The 23,115-nt window shown below is 31.3% G+C and overlaps 1 protein-coding gene across 3 annotated transcripts in view; it reads right to left on the bottom strand.

Moving 5' to 3' along the window:
* Positions 1-1,723: 1,723 nt before the first annotated feature.
* LOC106456838 (neuroplastin-like) overlaps positions 1,724-23,115 on the bottom strand; it is a 40,390-nt gene continuing 18,998 nt past the window's right edge. For all 3 annotated transcript variants that reach the window (XM_013916217.2, XM_022382663.1, XM_013916209.2), the window contains 6 exons: positions 17,036-17,150; positions 15,254-15,408; positions 14,137-14,253; positions 8,897-9,073; positions 8,367-8,502; positions 1,724-6,921 (listed from right to left, as the gene is read on the bottom strand). In XM_013916217.2, coding sequence (XP_013771671.1) covers positions 6,870-6,921; positions 8,367-8,502; positions 8,897-9,073; positions 14,137-14,253; positions 15,254-15,408; positions 17,036-17,150 — 752 coding nt within the window. In that variant the 3' untranslated portion in view covers positions 1,724-6,869. The remainder of the gene's footprint in view (positions 6,922-8,366; positions 8,503-8,896; positions 9,074-14,136; positions 14,254-15,253; positions 15,409-17,035; positions 17,151-23,115) is intronic.

Below are 23,115 nucleotides of genomic sequence, written 5' to 3'. Positions count from 1 at the left end.
TGATTTCATTCCTTTAAGTCGCACACTCAATCCGTTTTTGACCGCACCTTTTTTTTTTTCTTTTTTTTCACACCTAAGGTGTTTTTGATTAGATAGAACTTACTGCAGGTCTCTTTCTGTCTTCAAAATTATAAATCTCCAACCTGGACGAATTTTTTGAACCGTGTTTACAAATAATTTTTTTCAGTAGACACCGTTACATCCCCTTCCTCAAAGTGATCAATTTTCAGTGTTATCACACAATCAACAAAATGTAGTTCAAATATAATATATTCAGCACGACTTTAGATCCGCTGTGGTTGTCACGTAATTTCCTGATTTGCATATTCAAAATAGTTGTAATATAACGTACTAAACTCTCTGTACAATATCGTCAAAACAATTTGAAATCTCTATTAATTTAGCTTCATCTACATTCTGAGCGAAATCTACTGGTTATCATATTATCAACGTCATTTATTTAAATAAGAATAGCTTAAGGTACATCACTTTCGACGTTACTCCATTGTGATTTCACAGTATTAAAAAAAACTTTATATCACCCGGCTTCTCCCAGTTCAAGTCATTCAAATGTGCAGGTGGAAGAAACTGACATTCAAGGTTAAATAAGGCTTAAAGCATTTTCCTGTTTAGTGTGAAGTGGGACAAAGGTTATGTGGCAGGTTGGTTGCATTTAAATCTTGTAGTTACCCGTGATCGGTTGACATGGAAGAGAGCAGAAGGCTAATCGACTTTTGTGTAGCGCCATGTGACAAGCTTTATTTAAACTATACGACGATAGAAAGACGTAAAACTAAAATAGTGGGCAGTATAAAGTTATTTTCTGAAGAAAGATTTATTGAAATTCTAGATGTTTTCCAATTATCGCTGTATTTATCAAGTATTTGAAATACATGGGAAATGGAAATTTCAATTTTCTATAAATTAGAAATGTATTTTTTCTAAACTTTGACATTTCCATTTAACTCAAAATATATTATACATTAACTGTCTATACATTACAACATCATTAACAAAAAAGCAAGATGTCATTTTAAGATAATGAATAATTAGAACTTCGTTATATAAACAATATTAAATACCTAGAAAACGTGCGATGTAGTTTCACTAAGTGGTTCATTAAATATTGTGAAACAACTCATTTTAGGCTTATTAGCCTTTAGACAAACCTATCTTGTCTCCTGCTTCAACAAATACATTATTTCTAAGTTTGGTTTGGAATTTCACACAAAGCTACACAAGAACTATCTACACAAGCCATCCCTAATTTAGCAGTGAAAAACTAGAGAAGGCAGCTAGTCATCACCACCCACAGCCAACTCTTTTACCAACGAATAGTGGGATTGATCATCACATTATAATGCCCCCACAGCTGAAAGAGCGAGCACGTTAGGTAGGATAGGGATTCAAACCCATGACCATCAGATTACGAGTCGATTGCCCTAACCATCTGGCTGTGCAGGTCCTTCTTTCTAAGAAAACCATTACACAACATATTAAAGTCTTCCTAGTTTTTTATAACATCAAGTTGAAGTTAATCAATTAAATATTATCTAAAATATCACTCATTTTATGACCAAAATTTAGTTAATCACTGTTTGTAGTTACGGAATGTCAAATGTTTTATTGCCCGAGTAGAATTCATGTTACTTTTGTGTGCGATTATGTACCAAATTATTATTAAAGTTTACAAAGTACACATTAAACATGCAATAGTTTTTGTTTTTTTTTTATTTAATCATTTGCAAGTACACTTACATCTTTGTATCTAGAAAGTATTTCCTCATTAATGCTTAAAATGATCAACTGGAGTACATCAAAATATAATACAGTTCCTCTATTTTGGCTCCTCTACACATCACATTAAAGTGCAAGAAAATAATGGATTATTCCACAGATAAATCATACAGTGCAACTGAATGTGAAAGTTACATTAATACCAGAAAATTTAATAGTGCGGAATAAGAGAACAGAGATCATAAATCCCTCCTATATATTCATTTAAACCTTAAACAAAATGCAAGTAGTTTAAAATTAAGTTCTTTTCCAGATTTGGGAAACAAAAAGGGTAGTTACAAAATAAAATCTGTATACAGTGTCAGAATCTGATATACTTGGGGACACTAGAAATCTAATGAATGGTATTTCCAACTGTGTTAAATAATCCCAAATTTGCCAAATTTTGGAAAAATATACAAATCTTTCTTTGGCTTTTTTTGTTGTTTCTAAATATAGTGAAAAAATGTGATGTTATGCAAAGAACATTTCATAATGTCTCTCAAAACATAACACACAAACAAGTCTCAACTGAAGAGCAATGCAGAAACATTCATAAGTCACTGTGTAATTTGGTCTTTACTGTTCTTATATATTTATATAATGTGGAATTATTGATATAATGAGCCACAATTATCTAGTGTTTAAAAATATTTCTACCAAAAACTAATTATGAAAAGTTGTCAGAGAATTTTCACAAAAACATACACACTCTGCAAACACCGTACATCCATTGTTTTACTAAAATAATGAAGATTAGAGATTCCTCATGCAATGTGTAAATAGAGCCAAACATACACAAGGCCTAACAAATACAGCATAACATTAAAACACTAAATATTTGATTATCAACCCTTAATCCCGCACTGTTTTATTGAACAACATTCTTCATCACAAACATTATTTTATAGTATGTGGCTGAATATTTGGATAAATATATTACATGTAGATGTTCTATAACTAGTAAACTTATTTAGGAAGATAGTAACGAATGTGAAATACGACATATATTTGACACATTTATCTCTCCAAAGCTGGAATATAAGTGTACATACCTTCTCTTCATATTAACTTTCACACTTTTAAAAATACCACAGCAGTTTCTGCCAGAAATGGTGGATTTGAATATCCTTAACAAGCATGTTTCTAAAATAAGTCTCTAGAGATGAAAATCACAATACAGCTAAAGAGACCACTTATATTTTGTCCATAAAAATTACACGTTAATTCTTATACTGACAATGTTTGAGATATTTCCAGAAATTAGATAGAAGTTAATGTTATTTAAAGGCATACATGTATACAAGCAGATATCATTATGTATACAGAGAAATATAAATTCTGGTACCTTACAAATAGTCTGAAAGTGGGCACCTTACTATGTGAAAGTTGCTTTTCAAGGAAAAGAACCCTATTTTAAGAAATAAGGTCTTCTGATGAACATCCAAAGCCTTAGAAAATTACATTATTAGCATAGCCACAATGAAAGTTTCATAAAAAGAAGTCAAAATTAACATTTCCATCGTTTCAAATTTACTCCAATTCTTCTACCACTCATGGTAACTGTGACATTGAAAATTTCTATACCAATACTGATTTTAAAACTGAATTGTAACCAGCAATTACTGTTTCCTTATTGGGCTGCCACATTTGTTACAGAAGGAACATAGCTGTATAGTTTCTAGAGAGTTGACTGCTAATAAGTTGTTTCCCTCAAAGAGTTATTAAATAGTTTGTCTCGATGAAATAAATATTTAAGGTAATAATACTGCAAGAATTCCATGAAAATTAATGCTAAAATTGACTACACGGTGCAACTTACACTAAAGCATCCCTCCAATTTCATTCTACACATGAATTATAAAGTTCCCTGGATACTTCCTTTAGTCTCCCGATTTAAATCTGACTATTGAAATAATTATTATGAAGTCACTAGTTAAAAAAAACATCAACAAATAATTACTTTCTTCTGATGATGACTGATGAAAACAACTAATAAAACCAAAATGTTTTCCCTCTGAGTCTAGCAGTAGCTACTCAGTAACTTTTTTGAAACAGTCATTCTGACAGTAAACATTAGTTTTAAATAATGGAATGCACCAACAAAATCAAACTGGTTCAAAGTTCTCTCTGTGGAAAGACTTTCAATTATGATATGAAAATATTTCTAAACATCAAGAACTCTTTTATTCAAAATTTAGAGCAAGAGACATTTTTATTTGCACTTATTTTGAACAAAAAGCACACTCAAAAAATTTAAACCCACTTCCTTACAAACAGGTTTTTTTACTCTTTTTCCTCAGAGATTAAATCAGTTTTCCCAAACAAAAATTTGTTGTGTTACTATGATTTTAGGCTGAAGGTCTACAAAAAAAGTGCCTCAACCAAATTCATGAAACAGGGCTGATACAAAAAAAGGTTTAAATGTACCAATTTAAAATGAAGAACCATGATTTATTATTATTTTATGAAATATTGCATGAAGTTTAATACATTTTCACTGTCATTAAGAAACATCATGTTTTCCCAGAACTAGCAATTTTTAGTTACATTTTGTCATTACCTGATTATGTCATCATTATTTAAATACTAATATCACCTTTTTTTACACACATATATAGTTTATTGTTCTTTATTTTAAACAGCTTATCCTTGAGTTTAAGATTTTTAAAACCTTAACAGTAAAAAAGTTATTAAAGCTTTCAAAATTGCATATTTAAAAAAAACTTTTGTACTTCTCCATTTATTTACTTTCCTACATGGGGTATCTGCTAGCTGACTAAGTTAGAGCTCAGACTATGACAACTGTAGGTTGTCTCATGTATACAGTTCATTATTTTTACAATTTAGTGTACTAAAATCATTTTAAGACTCAGTACATTGCATAATCTACATTATTAATAACATTAGATTTTATTGTATTGTCTTTTAATATAATTTTACATTTGATTTGTTAAAACAAAAAACAATCACTATCAACTTTCCATCAACACAGCTTGAAGCAACATTACTAAAGTTTCTCAAATAAGCAACATACAATATAATCTCAAAGATTTGCTGTAAATAAATCATATCATGAAAATCTGACTCAATATATTTTTCTATGGCTTCCCTGAGAATTAAGTTCAGTAACAGTTTAAAATCAACCTATTTAAAGATCCAACAAGAGTAAATTAATAGCACAATTCACTAATTTCACAATAAATGAGTTGTAGTACTTTATAAATGTAACTTTAAGAAGAAAAAAATGTAAAACAGAGCACAGTTTACATAATACTTAAAGCTTTTATTTATATAAATTTACTGCAAAAGATTTTCATTAATTAAAGAGAAAATGTAATAGCATACAACCTATTTATGATAAGAAAAATATATAAACATTTATATTTTAACATCTGACTTCTATACTAGAAACCATTAAAGAACAGGAGAACATTACCTTAAATAACTGATGATTGTACACTGGTATTTTCTGTTAAGATAACATATGTAGAGAAGAAAATAAATCATTGAAGATAAAAGATATCTTTCCCATATAAATATATTGATTTTAATGTTTTGCATGATAAAATTCGTTGTTTTCATTATCAAGTAGTTGTGTTTATACTTTATCCAAATAAAGTGAAAACGAACCAATGAAGTTTTTGTGTGAACTCAACCACATTGGTGGGGAATTTCAATCCATCATTTACTTTTCTGTCAGCCTACATAAGAAGTTTTCTGACAGTAGTTTCTATACGTTTTCTCTATGACACTGACACATATTTACAACTTCAAGTATCAACAAACTACTAAAGTAATTACAGGTACAACTGTTACACACTGTATGCAAAAATTGAACTGTGATAAATGCTGTTGAAGCTAAGATGGGATAAATCTATTTCTAGAAACAGTTCATATCATTCAGAAGGGCTGCTACAGTTGTTTTTTTTTCCAAAATATAAGCAATACAAGTCAAATAGAGTCCCATGTTGCTAAAACTTTTGGGAAAGGCAGAAAAAATGTACATGAGAATAAATGTGTTTCAGGAAAAAACAGTAACAGTTTATATCATTCAGAATAACTGCAATGCTTATTGTTATATAATAAAACTAAGTTACTAGGTCAATGCAGCCACATGTTGCTACAAGACAATTTTGTGAAACGTCTGAAAACAATTTACTAATACAAGCAAAGAATAAACAACCACATTGTTAGATGCTTGATATCATAAGAAAAGTCCTCAATGTTCACAGACTCTACACATTCATTTTTTATTTATTTTTTCTTGTGGAACATATTGAACTTTTTTTGTTACAATTAAGCAGAGAAATGTACGATATCACAAAATTTTGACACTATTTATAACTGTTGTTGTTACAATTAAATGACTATTATCTCAATAAAGTCCAAAGATGCAAAACTACATTTGTATTTGCACTAACAAGTCTAAAAAAAAGTCAATACACACACAAAAAAAGCACAGTAAATGTTAAAACAATAAAAAATATATAAAATGCTGGGATGATAAAACACTTGGAATGCCAAACTGTTCCTCAAAATAAATCTTTATTTCTGATTATATAAATACTGATGTTTATAAGAAAACCTTCAGCACGTGATATACAAAACACAGTGAATTTTCATAACAAATAATTACAAGTATTTTCTACCATATTGTTTTCCAATTCACTCTCCACAAAAATAAAAATACATAAAATTCTTCAGAGAATATTGCCTAATACTAACTTGAGTCAAATAAACATCTTTGAACCTATGTTGTGTACATGCACAAGAAAATGGAATCCCGTTGAATACGTATGCACATTGAACTGTGCAATTTTACTCAAATCTATAAATTATTAGCTTATTCCTCCTAAATGCCACTAACAAAAAATATTTTCGTTTATATATGGAAACCCAAATGGTGAATTGGAATAGTTAATTGTTTTCAAGAAAATTCTGCATACAATATAAAAACAATAATAATACAAGTTTTTTTTTCTACAATAAGCAGAGCAAATAAAAATTAGTTTATAAATGAAAATAATGGCTGCCTAAGGCATAGGTACACTAAGGCAGCCTTCAGAGGTGTCCGTGTCCATCTCCTATCCTTACTTTCGTTGTCGTATTTCCTTACCTTCTCTTTGATCAGGAAGATTTTTGCTGAAAAAGTATTTGCCAATAAATATATTGATAACTAATTAAGTTAAATTCTAACATGCCTTAAATGAAATGCCTTCATAGTCCTATACAGTTAAGCAAAGGTCATAAACGGTAAACATTATTTTTACATTTTGCTCTCTATCTATATTTACTTTGTTCAGATGAAAGCAATCTCCATTTCTTCAAGAGTCACCTCAAAGGGTTATAAGCTTTTATATATTTATACAAAGTAGTATGTATACTTTCAACTATTTAATTTTATGTGGTATGTTTATATTAACATAAGTAATAATATGCAACTTCAATGTTATGATACAAGCAAGTCTGTATGGAAATCCAGTATATATTAACCAGCACATGAAATTGTTAAATAGCACTGAGTTAATTATGTTCTGATTCAACATACTATTTTTGTTATTCAACAGAAAACCTTTCAGCTACACCATGCTTCTTTTTCAATAACAAAACCAGCATATACCCAGAAAAGGGCTTCTATACTAATGAGTTTGATATATATATTCTTTAACCTATTACAATACCAAACCTGAATAAAACTGAGCAAATGGCTATATGTATAAAATGTTCTTTACAGATATAATGAAATTATACAAGTGTTCAGTCTATATCTACAATATTAATTACAAATTCACAATAATAATTAAATGGTTACTTTTTTGTAATTTCAGTGAACTCAAAGCCACCAGTACAATTCTCTGAATAAAGATTTACATAATTTATTATAGAGTTTTGATATTTGAAATGATTAACAGTAACACTGCTTTTTAACATTCGTGACTTCTGCTTAAGTTCCACAGCTTGTAGAATAAAAAAATTAATCTGTAAATAACTAATACAAGAATCTCCACTGCTTTTCAATTTGTCTGTTCCACATCACTAAAATAAATTTCTTGTACTAAATACAAATAGAATTTCAAATATATTATTGTCTTCAATAAATCCAGCTAAACTGATAAGTTTGGCAATAAACTTTAAATCTCCTAGGTAGTCAGCCATGACAACCACAGTGTTATTTTTACATGCCTCTAATTCAAAGTTGGAATAATAGTATGATAAACTATTAACTTCAAAGATTTTTTTTTGCAAATCCTAAAACAAGAAAGCATCATTTCAAATCACTTTTCGCAAAAAAGGAAGAATGCTGGGTATAGAGCTGAATGGTTTTATGTCTGTTACTTAACATTTGAACAGAAAAAATATATATGCAAGTTTAAAAGTTTTTTTTTCAAATAATCTCTACACCAACAATTTACATAACTACTTGGACAACAAAATAATCAGTTAATTCTAAATGTTATTATTTACCTTCAAATATTAAAAACTACATATTCAGCTTAAGTTTAATTAAGTTGTTATGAACAAGCCTAATTTCACTAGGGATTAGTAGAAATTAATAGAATTCATGTCAATGGAATAAACTAACTCACTTCTCAACATTCTGGTCAGTATCAGACTCGTCAAAATCAGGTTTAACTCGTTTCTTCTCATAAACAAAAATAATGGCACACAAAACAGCCACCTCAGCACATATCCCCAAAAATGGCCAAAGAGCTGCTAGTTTATCTAGAGTAGAAACCACTGGATTAAACCTTAAAATGGCTACATTGATTTTTCAACTGAAATAAGATACACTTAAGGTTTCAAGATAAACAATGAAGTGTTTCAATTCTATGTAGTTCATAGCCCATAAATCTCAGTAGCAGTATATAATTCATACAAGTGTCTGTATACTGTACACATACATATGAATGCATAACAAGACACATAAATTTACCAATAAATATGCACAAAAATAACCTTTAATTACAAGACAAGTATATCAGATTTCTGTACAAAAAAACCATTAACATTCAAATATCTTCAAGATTGTTTAAAAATAGAAGTCTAGATGGTCAATTAAGTAACACTCTAGATATTCTAATTATTTCACAAGGTGAATGAATCTATACCTACTTACCTTTAACTCGCACTAGTATAGTGCTTGTGACATTGTTAACTCCATTATTTGCTTCACAGGTGTAGTGAGCTCTATCATCATAATCCAGCTCTTCGATGATAAGTTTTGCATTAGGAACTCCTTTCTCATTAGCTTCAAGCTTAATACGCGAGTCTGAAGAATTCAAGGAACTTCCATCTATACAATAACAAATCACACTAATGATCTTATTCCTACTTTTAAATATAAAACAACTGGCAGCTGTACATACCATATAACTTTTCACCCTGATTAAAAGCCATTTTCTTGCATCAAAATTCGTGTTGGTAAAAGAATGTCAAAATGGAAAGCTTCATTTCTTTTTTGATTTACCTCTACCAGAGTGCTAAAAGTAATCATTTTCATGAAAGTAACTTCTCAGCCTTTGTAAAATACTGAACATTAGATAAGGTCAAATGATTGAACAGTTTTTAAAAATAGTATTTTATTTATTTATAAAAATTTTACGTTCTTAAACTTGTAAATTTCTCACACATGGTTTAAAAAAGACAGGCCTCTGTTCATATGTGTGTGTACATGTATTACATACACATTTTATTCCACTGAAAGGTGCATTTTTTTCGTGATTCTAGAATTTTAGGGAAGTACAAAGTAGTTTCTAAATTATCTAATAAATATAAAAGTTAACATTTTCCTTACCTTAAATTGTATTCCAGATAGAAACTTACCTTCCTACACCAGTAAGAGTTATTTCTTCTAATGCAACTTCCATGGAAATTCCTGCATATGCCACAAGTCTTAAACAAACTCCCACCCCTATAAACATCTAAGTGTAGTGTGCTATCTTATGATGTAAACATGTAAACCTCCATAAAAAGGAGGGAAACACAACCTCCATTTGCAGTAATCCCTGTAAGCACAAGCACATGATCATAGGCTCATTCTTGATAAGGCAAACAAAATGCAGTAAAAGTAAGGAGGAAGGGTGGGAGGTGGTGCAGAGATGTAAGTAATGTTTCTGAAGTTAACATTTTCCTTACCTGAAAATGTATTTCAGACAGTTACTTACTTCTCTGCACCATGAAAAACTAGAACCCCACACTGAAAATAGTGGAGGGTCAGTGCTGATCAGTTGCAAAGATGAAAGGGAAAACTCACTGGTTGCATCTTCCACAAAACCGGAGGTTGCCTAGTGAAGCAGCACCCAGTGGAAGATTGCATCCTTCTCAAAAAGGGTATACTCTTAGCCCTATTTATTTTTTTCATTAAAGGAATAGTAGAGCATATGATATCAGGAAGATCTAGTGCTGGTGGTAACACGTTCCTAAGATAGGTGGAACATTAGAATTTTAGTGTCACTAGGGCTTCAGGTCATTCCATATGGATGAAATACTTGCAGATAGATACTGTAATGACAAGTGGAGGAAGGAGGAGCCCTCACCTGCATCCTGAGTGAAGTCCAAGTTCCATCCAGTTGAACATGTCCACTGGAAACTGCTTCGGAGATGTTGTAATGGGGTGTCTTGTACTACACATCCAGGTAACACTCTAGCCCTACTTCTCAAATGAGGGGTGGGCCCAATCAATCTCTTATTGGGGGAAAGATACCACTACTACATGAACAAAAAGGTTTTAAAGAGTTCTGTGAGAGCAAACAAAAGGAAGGAATTATTACCTGGCTAAAAGCAGATAGCTATGGACAATGCCAGTTGGTAATCTCAAAGGGTAGAAACAAACAGGCCCTTGTCAAAAAGCCAGGTAAAAATGAAAGTAAAATGTGGAAGTGAAGGACAACTTGATGAGAGAGTGGTGGAGGGACAAATGGCAGTAAACAGCCCATTTATGTTGATAGAGGGCAAGAGTGGAAGGCTGATAGGAATGAGAGAGAAAAAGGGGTATTCTGTAAGAAAATCCTATTATCTCAGAAGGGACTGCACAAATCCCACACTTGAAGATAAAGGTGAGACACTCCATTGTAAAAGATGTACGACCAAGGTTGGCTGAGGAGGTATCTCCAAAGATGGAGAGAAAAAGGCTCCTTGGACAGCAAGCAATGCAAATGTGGAACCACAACTTAGCTGGCCAAAGAGTAGCAATTGGAAGAACTTGGCAAGAAGTGCTGCAAATAATAGAGAGCACTCATGGAAAAAGAGGAGGAGGGTAGGAATAAAGAAAGATATTGGACCTATCCTTAATAAGATCATCAACAGCCAGTGTTTACCCCAGAATTGGTGACCAAAAGAGAGGAAGCTTGTAACTGAGAGAAGTAAAAAAAGAACTGATCAGTGGGGTCTTGAAATGGCAACACATCCACTGGAAGACCAAAGGATGCAATGACCACTCAAGGAAATTGATCCTGTCCAGTCAAGACAAGCAATCCTCTATCAAATTCAAAAACTCCAGACCCCCGAGACATGACATGCCGCAAGGCAAATATGATGATTATAGGACCAACACAGAAATTCCAGAGTGAGAAAGCACACAGGTCCCAAAAGCAGGTGCCTCCCTGGCAGTTGATGTAAGAAACGGTAATAGAGTTATTCAAATGGGTCATCACAAAATAACCTGACAACAACAGAAGAAGTTAGCAAGCCTGATAAGAACTGCAGACATTTCCAGAATGTTGAGATGCAGAAACTATTCCTCTGAAGACCAGATCTCAGAGAGAGTGATGTTGTTAAGAATGGCCTTCCAACCAGATAGGGAGGCATCATTGTACACATGCAAGTTGGGGTGAGGGGACAGGGTGGACTACTCTCAGTTGTGTTGGAGCAATCGAGCCATCATGACAGAGAGAGATGTAACGAGAAGGGTAATAAGGGTAGATATGGTATCACAGAACATGTTTTATTGAATCTACAGAGCTCACTGAAGGGGTCACATATGTACATGACTGAGAGGGATCAGGTCCTCGAGAGAAGAAAGTCCACAAAGGTAAGAGAACCTCCTGCACAAGAAGAAAAGAAGAGACAAGTGCCTGAAATATCAAAATCTCCATGGCATGATGATGCAGTGGAGAGGGTTGAACCCATTACACACAGGAATTGAGGAAAACTCTCAGATGGACAAGATACTGAGGAGTCAAAATGAATTTGGAAAGTTTGACCAGCCAGCCATGGCAACACATCTACTGATGAAGAATAGAGATAGCAATCAACAAATCCTGCCAAGATGGGGCTAGAAAAAGCTAATCATCCATATATTAATGGAAACAAAAGCCAAAAAAATGCATGTACTGAACAAAGGATCACATGATCAGTTTAAAAACATAAGAAGCCATTGTTATGGTCAAAGGAAGGATACAGAACTGAAATACTAGTCCATTGTGGACAAACCAAAACAAATGACAGGACATGGAACAAATGGAAATGTGAGAGAAGGCATTTGAAATGTTGATCTTGGTCATTCACAGCCGGAAGAAAGGGCCCAACATAGTTTGAGAAAGCCATTCATCTTCAGAGTGATTAAGAGACAAGAGGTCATTGACAGGGCACTAACCTCCCATCTTCTTCTGGATGATAAAGAGTTGGGAATGAAAGCTCAGGGTGGAATGTAAGACAAAATGTATACATTCCACCACCAACATAGAAGTTACCATGTCAAGAAGACGTTTAAGATGCAGAGGACAGAAGATGAGGAGAAGGAGTATGAAAGAGTAGGACCAGACTACCATGTCCTGAAGACATTTAACATGCAGAGGATAGAAGATGAGGAGAAGGAGTATGAAAGAGTAGGAGCAGACTACCATGTCCTGAAGACATTTAACATGCAGAGGATAGAAGATGAGGAGAAGGAGTATGAAAGAGTAGGAACGGACTATGAGAAAGAACTAGCAAAACCAAAGGGTTGCTGGAGAAGAGAGACAACAGGTGGGCAAAGTTGTAGAGGCAGGTACCAATGAGCACAGAGCTGAGGATCAATAGAGGAGTCATCCACCACTGAGATGGCCTGCCCGATGAGAAGGGGATGGCAAACAGAAGTGATTGGATGAAGATCATGAGAAGGTTAGCCCGATGTAACTCCCAAGGATGGGTAGAGACTGAGGTACCCATGGTTTAGTAAGTCAGAAAACCAAGGAAACAATGGAAGATTGCTGGCAAGCAACCTCAACCCAGGATTCCAAGGAGACAAGAACACCTTCCCTCCCCCAAAGACCTGGTTCATAAGAAAAGAAGTAAGATAAGAGGATGGGAGGCAGATCCTCAAAAGGAATGCATCCCAACTAAGAAGATTCCAAAAACAAAGAAACTAATGGGTGTTGCAAAATAAATCATACTTTTTCCCCAAGAGCTTAACAAAATAAAATAAAATTTTAATTCAATCAAAAAAGTAATTCCAAGTATAAATATCGCTTGAATGGGCCACCATTGTTCTCACATATATGAGTTTTAATTGATTTGCAAACGATTTCAACAATGCAACAAACATGTCTGTTTTTGTGGCCATCTCTGTAAACACATCAGTGAGAACACAAATCAAGGTTTCATGTTTGTGTCACTCGCATTCAGGCAAAGTTTCCATCATTTCTTCTGTGCATTGTTGAATGAAAGCTCCAAAATTTTCGCCAGGATTTAAGTCTAGAGATTTCCCAATCCACATTCCACCACTTTTTCACGGACCATTCTTTCAAATTCAAGTGCCTTAACCACCAGGCTATGCTGGGCCAAACAGCTTGAAATCTTTATATTTTTTATCTCAACTAAAAAACAATATCTCAGTGAACTCATTAATATCTCTCATTGCCTTAGAATTATCTACAAAAAGTTCACATTTCTGAAATTTTATACATACAAGACTCTTTATACATACAGAATATGTATATATATAGAATTATCATTTATTTTTTCATAAAACACTTATTATCATGGAGGAACAAACTTCCTTGCCAAGATAAACATGAATATATGTATTGTAAACAATAAAAATTTACAATTCAATAGCAATAAACATAAGAAGCAAGTTTAAATTAAAAATTTATTATCAAACAAAGAACAAAAATATTCCACATTCATATTTCTTGAACTGCACTACATGTAAATTAAAAAAACAAAACAAATTGTTTTTGTTGTTTAAAGAAAAACAGCAACCAATGTAATTTTTTTTTATTAAGAATTGAAAATGCCACAAAAATCTTGAATTATTTTCTGGCTTAGTAAAGTCATGAAATATTTTGACAACTGAATTTAAAATATAAAATCAGCATTGTTTGCTTAGTCTAAATCAACCTTTTTATATCTAAATAACTGATATACTTAACATACCTTTCAACCAGGTAACAGTTGGTGTAGGAATTCCTTTCACTTGACAAGACAGAACTAACTTGTCACCCTGAACAAGGTTCAATGAACTATGGAACATTTCTATAAACTCTGTACGAGCTGTCAGGTAAGAATTTTTCATTTTTTAGGTGACATGAATAACAAATTCTACACACATAAATATCACTGAAAATTAATGTTTATTCATGATATACAATGTTTTGTAACCCCATAACCAGACATCTTAACTTCTGTTTAAATATCCTGTATAACCAGTTCCACTCACAGACTTCTAGAAATGTAGCAAAGATTATAATAACAATAAAAAAATTAAAGTGTAATCATTTATATAATCTATGCCATGGCATATGCCTTTCATTGCTTTAACATTCTGCAACTACAACTGAAAACAAACAATAACTTAAAAAATTACCTTGATTATTGTGGTAGTAACTACTACAGTTATTCTATAAGCAAGTAACTGAAAGTCTTTTTATAAAAATGAGACTTTTATTACATACACCATCCCATTAAACCTATGCCATAAATAAGAAATTACGTGTCGAGATAATAAGGGTGGATAATTTTTGTTGCATAATAAATTTGTCTTAATCATTTTATACAAAACACAAAGTTTAAGTAAACAATTTATTTAAAAACTCTTGCTAAATATTTTTATACTGATTCAAAGCACATCAAAATCAAAATCTCATCCATGGTAAGGAAAATACATCAATGACTAGTAAAGATTGAATAATAGCAACAGTGTAAAAACAAATATTATGTTAGATCAACTAATACTGAATTGTATTAACTCAAACTAAACATTACAGATGCATTTTGTTAAAGCAATCATATCAGTGAAGGTTTATAAATTGCACATTAGTCACTAAATACCATATTATTACTTGATTGGTATTTTAGAGTACATCAAATTTTAAAAAATTATGCTGTTTTGTTGGTTCAGATTACATATAAATTCATTAAGTGCTACATACAATAGCTACATCCAGTATAAAAAATGAATAAAACTTACACCAGTCACATATACATAAAATAATACTGAGCTTAGTATTTCCAGCATAATTTTGGAAATTATACAACTGGACTCTAAACTTACTTCGGACTAAGATGGTGGCATTAATATCAGGATCTGTCACAGCACATGTATATTCACCAGTGTCATTTTCAGTGGTTGATTTCACAATCACAGTGTTGTTTTCTGAGAATATTTGGACTCTATCATTATCATTCAAAAGTAATCCATCCTTAAACCTGTAAATACATAGTTGAAATAATAATAATAATTTAGTTTTAATTGTGTTTTTAGCATCCATTTATCCATTTGAAAAAGAAATATCAATGAAGGCAGAAATTGGTATAAATAAAATAAAAGTTACACAAATGTAAATTTATATATATACATACATACAGAATAAGAGAGAGTGTGTGTTTGTGTGACAGAGCTTTATGGAATTATCACTTAATTTTTCAAAAAGTCACTTGTTATTATGGTAGAGCAAACTTCTTCACCTAGGGAAGCACTGATACTTGTACAGTTAATGATGTAATTCCACCTGAGGAAGAGCTTTTCCTCAGATGGAAAGTTTGAGGTTAAATAAAGCCTTTATATTTCAAAGTGGTACTTCAACCTGTATGTTTTTTGTAAGTAGAGCTGTAAAATATATCTTTACTATAAAAAGTATACAAGTTTTCACTTAACAATTTCGCAATGCTTTATATGAGGGGGTGTCACTGTTTGAAATTTTTCTAACTACTTACTCATAACGTTTCAATCAATTAAGTGGTTTGACTTAGTGTACAAAGTTTAAAAACTATAGATCTCAAGTTGTGGAGCTGACACAGATCACAGACTTTATTAAACTCGTATTTTCCTTTGAGTTGAGTTTAATTATTCACTCGTGTGCTAAAAAGCAAGTAAATTATCAAATCAGTCCTCTGTTTCAGAGAAGCTGACATACTAAGATTACTTCTTCAGCTCGTACGTATTTAGAATCATAAAGGACATAAATCCTTACACATACTCTATTTACTTTCTTGTGTGCTGCAAAGCATCTACAGCTTTAACTGTCTGTGTCCACTATTGGGCTCGTGTAGTACGGTCAAGCAAGCAAACTTCAGCTACAATAAAATTTTGATGGACGACAAGTGCAGCATTATAAATAAAACTAGATATAAAATAGAAGTAGCAGTTGGAAAATTTTGAACTGGTTAGGGCCTAGTATATATTACACCTCTCATTAAACTCAACTCTGCAATAAATAAAAAATTAATCAACTGCTTATAATCTAACATTAATAAAAATCTAACACTTGACATTTTTACTAGTAAAAAGAAGGCTATTAGATTTATTGGGCCATAATCTAATAGTTCATGTAGATGGTCTTTTCACTGTACTGAGTCATCATAGATTTGAAAACTCTTTTGAGGTAATAAAGATGTTATTGCATATGTAGTCCACAAAACAAACTTTATTTATCTGTTTTTAAACTACAAGTATTCAGAAGATGATCAACCAATCTAAAGATCTAAATTTAATAATATAATTTACTAGCATTCCTTTCGATAAACTATACACTCTTAACTATAATTATCAATCAATATTTGAGTTTGAATATTTTTTAACCACTAAAAATAAATCTTGAAACTTTAAAATTATTAAGTACAGCAAAAATGGCATATTTTAGAATTCCATTTTGAAATATTAAACTACTAAAAATAAATACCTGCATGTACCACAAACATAAACAACAAATGTGTGTTTTTACAAAGAATAGTATACATAAGAACAGTCAGTAAGAAAAGATCTCAGCCATACAAATATATGGGACTCAAAATGTAAATTTTGACTTTGATTAAAGTATCAGATAAATTAACCCACCAGGTTACATCTCTTGACAAATCCTCAGTCGTATTACACACTAGCTCTAGAGGCTTTGGAGGGTTCAAGATAATCCCTTGCCCAGGCACTTCTTCATTCGTACGAATCATAGAAGCTAAAACATCAAAAACATATTTCAAATGCTGTAATTTTCAGATAGGCAAATACAGAATGTGTAATTTAAATAAAAAGTACATTTAATTTTTTTATCACAATACATGAACAACAGATACATAAATATGGATTACACTATACAAAAAAAAAGAATTTCAAAAACAAAATTTCAGTAATAAATAAATAATTTTATTGAAGACTTCTGTGAGCTGCATCTGCCTTTTTGCAAAACATTTTGAGCTTCTAGTGTAGATCTTTATCAAGTTGACCTGATGAAGATCTGTGTTAGTAGTTCAAAACATTATCTAAAAACTTCTAAGGCAGATACACAATACAGAAGTCTCCAGTCAAGTAATCTTCTCTGCCTAAGTGGTCTATTAAAGAACACAATAACTGTATTGTTTTAACTTACTTAAAAAAAGTTTTGTTTTTTTTTAACTAAAGTACACCACTGATTTTCTGGTATCTAACAGTCCAGCACCTCATTTAATCTGAACAAAATTACAAGAGCGCACTTGAAATACCTGTGACTGCTAGACTGCAGGGTATAGCAAGTAGGCTTTATTAAGAAAGTCTGGCCGAGTGGATGAATGTTGACAAAGAAACACCTGTTGTTCATCACTATACTGACTCTGAAATTATGGATATTGTTCTGAATCTTTATAAAAACAATGAAAGTGATGAAGACAACAGTAAAGAAGATAAAACAGATGTAGCTGAAAGACTTACTATGGACAAGTTAATTGAGTTGATGGGTTAATTAATCAGTGGGCTAGAGCAATGAACCTTCATGACAGAACAAGAGCTAATGACTCTTCATTTGCTGTATGAAAAATTACACAGGTAAAGATCACAGCACATAAAACAACTTCGCTTGGATGAAATGTTTTAAAACATAGCCTAGAAGAATGTGTGTCAGAGCAGTAGGCCTATATCTGATAATTCTGTGGCTTCAACTTCAAGTACCCTGGGTGTTCCCCCTGCAACATCACAAATCCATGATGAAACAGTCAGCTGTGAAACAGACAATAATCCTGACAGCCTTCAACTTCCAGACCTTCGTGATTAGCTCTACAATTCCAGTAAAATTCTAAAATTTGCTACTTTGGAAGCAGTTCTACTGCAACATTCTTTGTAAGTATAGTAATTAATAAACCTTTTTCCTTTATACCTGTACTAATGTATTTAATTTAATTCAAATTCAATTTACATTTACTATTTGTTTTAATTAAGTTTCTAGCAGTCCATGGTGCTTTAGAGACACGGGAGGGGTATAATTAGTGAGTCAGAGGTGTATTGTTGAATTATTATTACGTGATTTCTGTTGGTCCTGCAAAATGGATAATCTGGCAAAGCTTTGGACCGAAGGGTACCAGAAAAATCGATGGTATACCTGTAATTTTATTTCTTAAAGAAGATGTTTAACCACAGAAAAATAAACTGCACCAAGTTTGAGTGTATAGTTTTTCTTATATTTATATCGATACATATTACTTACTCAAGTTATGTTATACTTTATATTCACACAAATAGATCTCTGGATAAGTTCTGAAGCAGGATTTGAAAGATATTACTGATCTACAGACTTTCAGACTATAGAAAACTATGTTAATCTGTGAAAACAATTTTCTACATCAAAAGTTCAGTTATTATTTATTAGTAAGAAAATTTCATCAATAATTTATTCTATTTCTTGAATTTGTGTTTCAAACAATCTATAAAAGTACATTTATCTTAATTTAGATAAAATAAAAAGTTTGCAAACATATCACAAATTTCTCGGGAAGAGCAATAAATTGCTGGGATACAAATCAAAACTAAATCACAAAAATATAAAAAAACATACAGTGAATAAATAAAAAGTGAATACAAATAAATAAAACTGAACACCTGGAATAACTGAATTTAAATATGAGGATATTCCTTACTATGGAAATTTCAATTTTAAAGTAATTAAATTTGTGAAAAATTTTTGAAAAGTAATGGTTAAAAACATTATTTTAGTGTGTTTTATATTTGAATCAAGTTGACAGCTAATTTTATGAAATGCAATGTTCTTCAGCCACAAACTGTGTAAATATGTCTTGTTGTGTATGATATACTACATGTAACTCCATTCATATACATTAAATGCATACGTATAAAAAAGACTGATTTTTTAAAGCTTGCAGAAATTAGAAAATACTTTGATATTATTCAATATGACTATTGAAAATTAAGGAATTCAGTACTTCTTAAAGAAGGATATTACTTACTAATGCAAAATATTATCAAAAATTTTTTTATCCTCTGATAGATTGTTTAGGCAGAGTATTCATGATGAAACTTTGTAGAATAGACAGCAACTGCCTGTTGTAAAGACACAAGTGTAGAGGATGACGTGTCGAAACGTCGTCCTCTACACTTGTGTTTCTACAACAGGCAGTTGCTGTCCATTCTATAAAGTTTCAAAAATCTTATCATTCTTATCTTATTTGATCAAACTTTACTGTAAGTCTTAATGGTTTATAATTTCTGCAAACAGAAAAAAACTTTAAATCTGTAACCAGTATTGTCATAATTTCCTATCAAAATGTAATGATTTCTTTTTTTACATATAACAATTTCAAGATCATCAAGATCTTGTCTAGAACTCTTTATAGAGGAATCTATAATACTAGTCAGTACACTGTAGCGAAGATAGCCAATCTCGGCACCACTCACAAGGTCAGTTTTGTAAACTTGTTTTAAACAAAATATGGTACATCATCAAGGTTCTAAAGTGCTGCAAAATAAAAAAAAATGTGTACAAGTTATTTCAAATACACGTTTACATGCCACTATTCAGAGAGATGTTTCTCAGATGTTATCACATTACTGTGTTTATACTATTTTAAATATTCAATGTAGCATTTTAAAGTTCTAATGGTTATCTATAGTGAAGTTCTTATAGTCAGCAGCTGAAGGTTGTCACTATCCAAAAACAAATATTTCTTTTAGTAAAACTAAAATACACACCTTAGTAAATTTCTTAACTTGATACAAAAAGTAAGAAACTGTTAAAAGGTACATAATGCTCTGATATCAAAACTTTCTGCTACAGAACAATGCAAGTCTTAAGACCTCTCAAAAGTAACACAAATTGGGTGTTGTTCTAATATTTTTTTTCCTTATCACCCAAATTGTTACATTTTGATTTAAGGCTGTCTTTACTTTCTGGCTTTCCAGAAGCACCACCATGAGCTCAATTATTTTAAAAGTTTTCACTAACTACAACAAATGTACATGTAAAATAAACTTGTTTTCACCCTGCCCATTCATGTTAGTTTAAATCAGTACCTTCAGCACCATCACTTAGATTTAGAAGATAGATGTTTGTTCTCTTCTTATTAAAATAAAGTGAACACAAATTCTAGAAGATACATATTATTCAAAGTTAATATGCAAGTCTTAATTTATCATGTTTATTAACTTTCAGCACTCCAGGAACATGCATACATACATAATAAAAACCTTGACTTCATACATTACTGTCGGGTGTAAAAGAATTACAAATGCACATCAAGATGTCAATATCTAAGAAGCACTACTCTACACAGATTTATTAGATTTATGGTAGTATACATGAACATGCAAACAATAAGTTCATGCCTTAATATCTTCTTATATTCTTTGATAGAATACTAAAACACATGAAAACTGTCCAATTATTCAAAGTGTACATATGTAAAGATTAGGCATTAAACAGAATAAATATTCAAGAAACTTGGACACTTTGGTATATTAAAAACTTGTTAAAAGCACAAGACAAACTATGCAATGATCTTGGAGTGTAGTTTTTCATAGTGTACTTAAACAGTACTTGTAGTTAACACTTAATATCTTTCTTATATACTTCACAGTTTAAAACTATGGAATGCACATTTGCATACTTATGTTGTAGTAACACTGTTCTGAGACTGAATCATAAGCTACCCAATTCCAACAACTGCAGGAAAAAATATTCTTATACTGCTGTCTAATCCAAAAGATTTTATATGTAACACAAGTTATTAGAAAATACAATACTCAAGCATAAGATATAGAAGCAGTGACAGCCTTTACTGTGAAGTGACTAAAGAATGTGCTTTGATAGGACTCTGCTGACAACTGTACGTACAATCAATCATATCCTCTTCAGCAAACATAAGTCACAAGGTCACTGTTCTATAAACTACACTAAGAAAATAAACTTTTCTATTCAAGATACAAAAAGTGCCATTACATACATGAAAGTGGGTTTATACTCTGAACAGAAAACAAGTAGATTACTGAGAAACCACTCATGAATGCATCACTTTTAATATGAACATACATTCAGAAAAGTTTAAAAGAATAAAACATAAGCAATGAAATTTACATGTATTTTACACCAAGTAAATGTACAGACATACTGACTGTTAGTGTAATTTATAAAATTCACAAAAGCACAACATAAAAGTCTAAGCCATCTCATTGTGCTACATTTCAATACTTATTTACTAAAAAATATAAATACTGTATTGTATATTTCAATGCACTGCCTGTTAGAGCAGGGCAATAAGTAGAATTTGCTAGTCAATTAATCATTGAACATATTTAACATTCAACTAATTGATTATTCTCATTATATGGCTAGAAAAACAAACTTACTATTAAATACAGGGTTTCAATACCCATGGTGGGAAGAGCACAGATAGCTCATTGCATAGCTTTGTATTGAAGAAACAAACAAACATAATGGCAATATTTTGATTACTTGGATAGTTGGAACAAAAGTAAATAATAACTGGAAACTTCATTTCGATTACTTAATTATTTTGTGGAGTCGTTTAGCTAAACAAATTTGAATTATCTGAAAATAATGAAAACTCATAAAGACAATATTTCATTAATCAATTCAAGTGTAATTCCAATTACTGAATAGTTAGAATAATTAAAAAGATTAATAACTAAAAATTAGTTGAATATTTTTTTTTATATTAGTTGAGATAATCATAATTTCAATTAATTTATTATTTTAAATGACACTAATCAATGTAATCAATTATATTGATTAATCAAGTTAGTCACCCTGCTCTTCTGGTTGTTAATCCATGAAAAGCAAAACTAAAGCAAGAAATCAAGTATAACAGTCCAAAAGTTATTTAGAGCTACATGGTATTTCTTCAATCATAGCTGCAAAGTATAATATATCTCAATTCATTATCTTAATTAACATTTCCACAAAATACGTAGCCTTTCTAACAATTTTTATAAACATTTATGTCACTTAATACTACAAGAATATTCCTTTCTTTCTCTTCAAAGATGTTTTTACTATCCAATTTCTCTGTTTTTAAGAATTTAAAGAAACTAACATTACCCATATAATTACAGGCTTCAACATTTTCATTACTACATATTATGTATGGGTGCATTTAACACATTCAGGCATACATAAAACATTTTATTTACAAGGTACGAACATTTCGGGAATAACTTATTCCATCTTCAGCAAAATCTGAAAATTGTATTACAAAAATGATTATTACTAAAATTATAATATAACAACATAATCATTAGTTTAGTTAGTTATTAAGAAAAGCGGTAAATGGACAGATAAAACAATGTTTATATATATTACAGAACAGCTGAGTTAAGTGAGAAAATTTAGAACAATTTTAGATCTAAAAAGCTTTGTGAGTCGTTAAGGGTCAGGCAGTCTTTAGCTACAAGTAGACTTTCTTTAATGTAGAGGTGAAGGTCTGAAGATCCTGTGGTGATGATAGAGAAATCGTTAGATGAAATATTGTGACCTGTGGTTTCAGAATGTGAAGGAATAGGTGAGTGGCTGGGTTTAAGTAGTGGATGGTTTATTCTGTTAAATACTCCTAAATGTTCACAGACTCTAGTTTTCAAGTGGCATTTCATTTTGCCAATGTATGTAACCTTACAGTCACTACACATATATTTATACACCATGAACA

Source organism: Limulus polyphemus, unplaced genomic scaffold, assembly GCF_000517525.1.
Source record: "Limulus polyphemus unplaced genomic scaffold, Limulus_polyphemus-2.1.2 Scaffold12, whole genome shotgun sequence".
Taxonomy (NCBI): domain Eukaryota; kingdom Metazoa; phylum Arthropoda; class Merostomata; order Xiphosura; family Limulidae; genus Limulus; species Limulus polyphemus.
The sequence above is the reverse complement of the archived record's forward strand: the minus strand, read 5'-3'. Positions and strand labels throughout refer to the sequence as shown.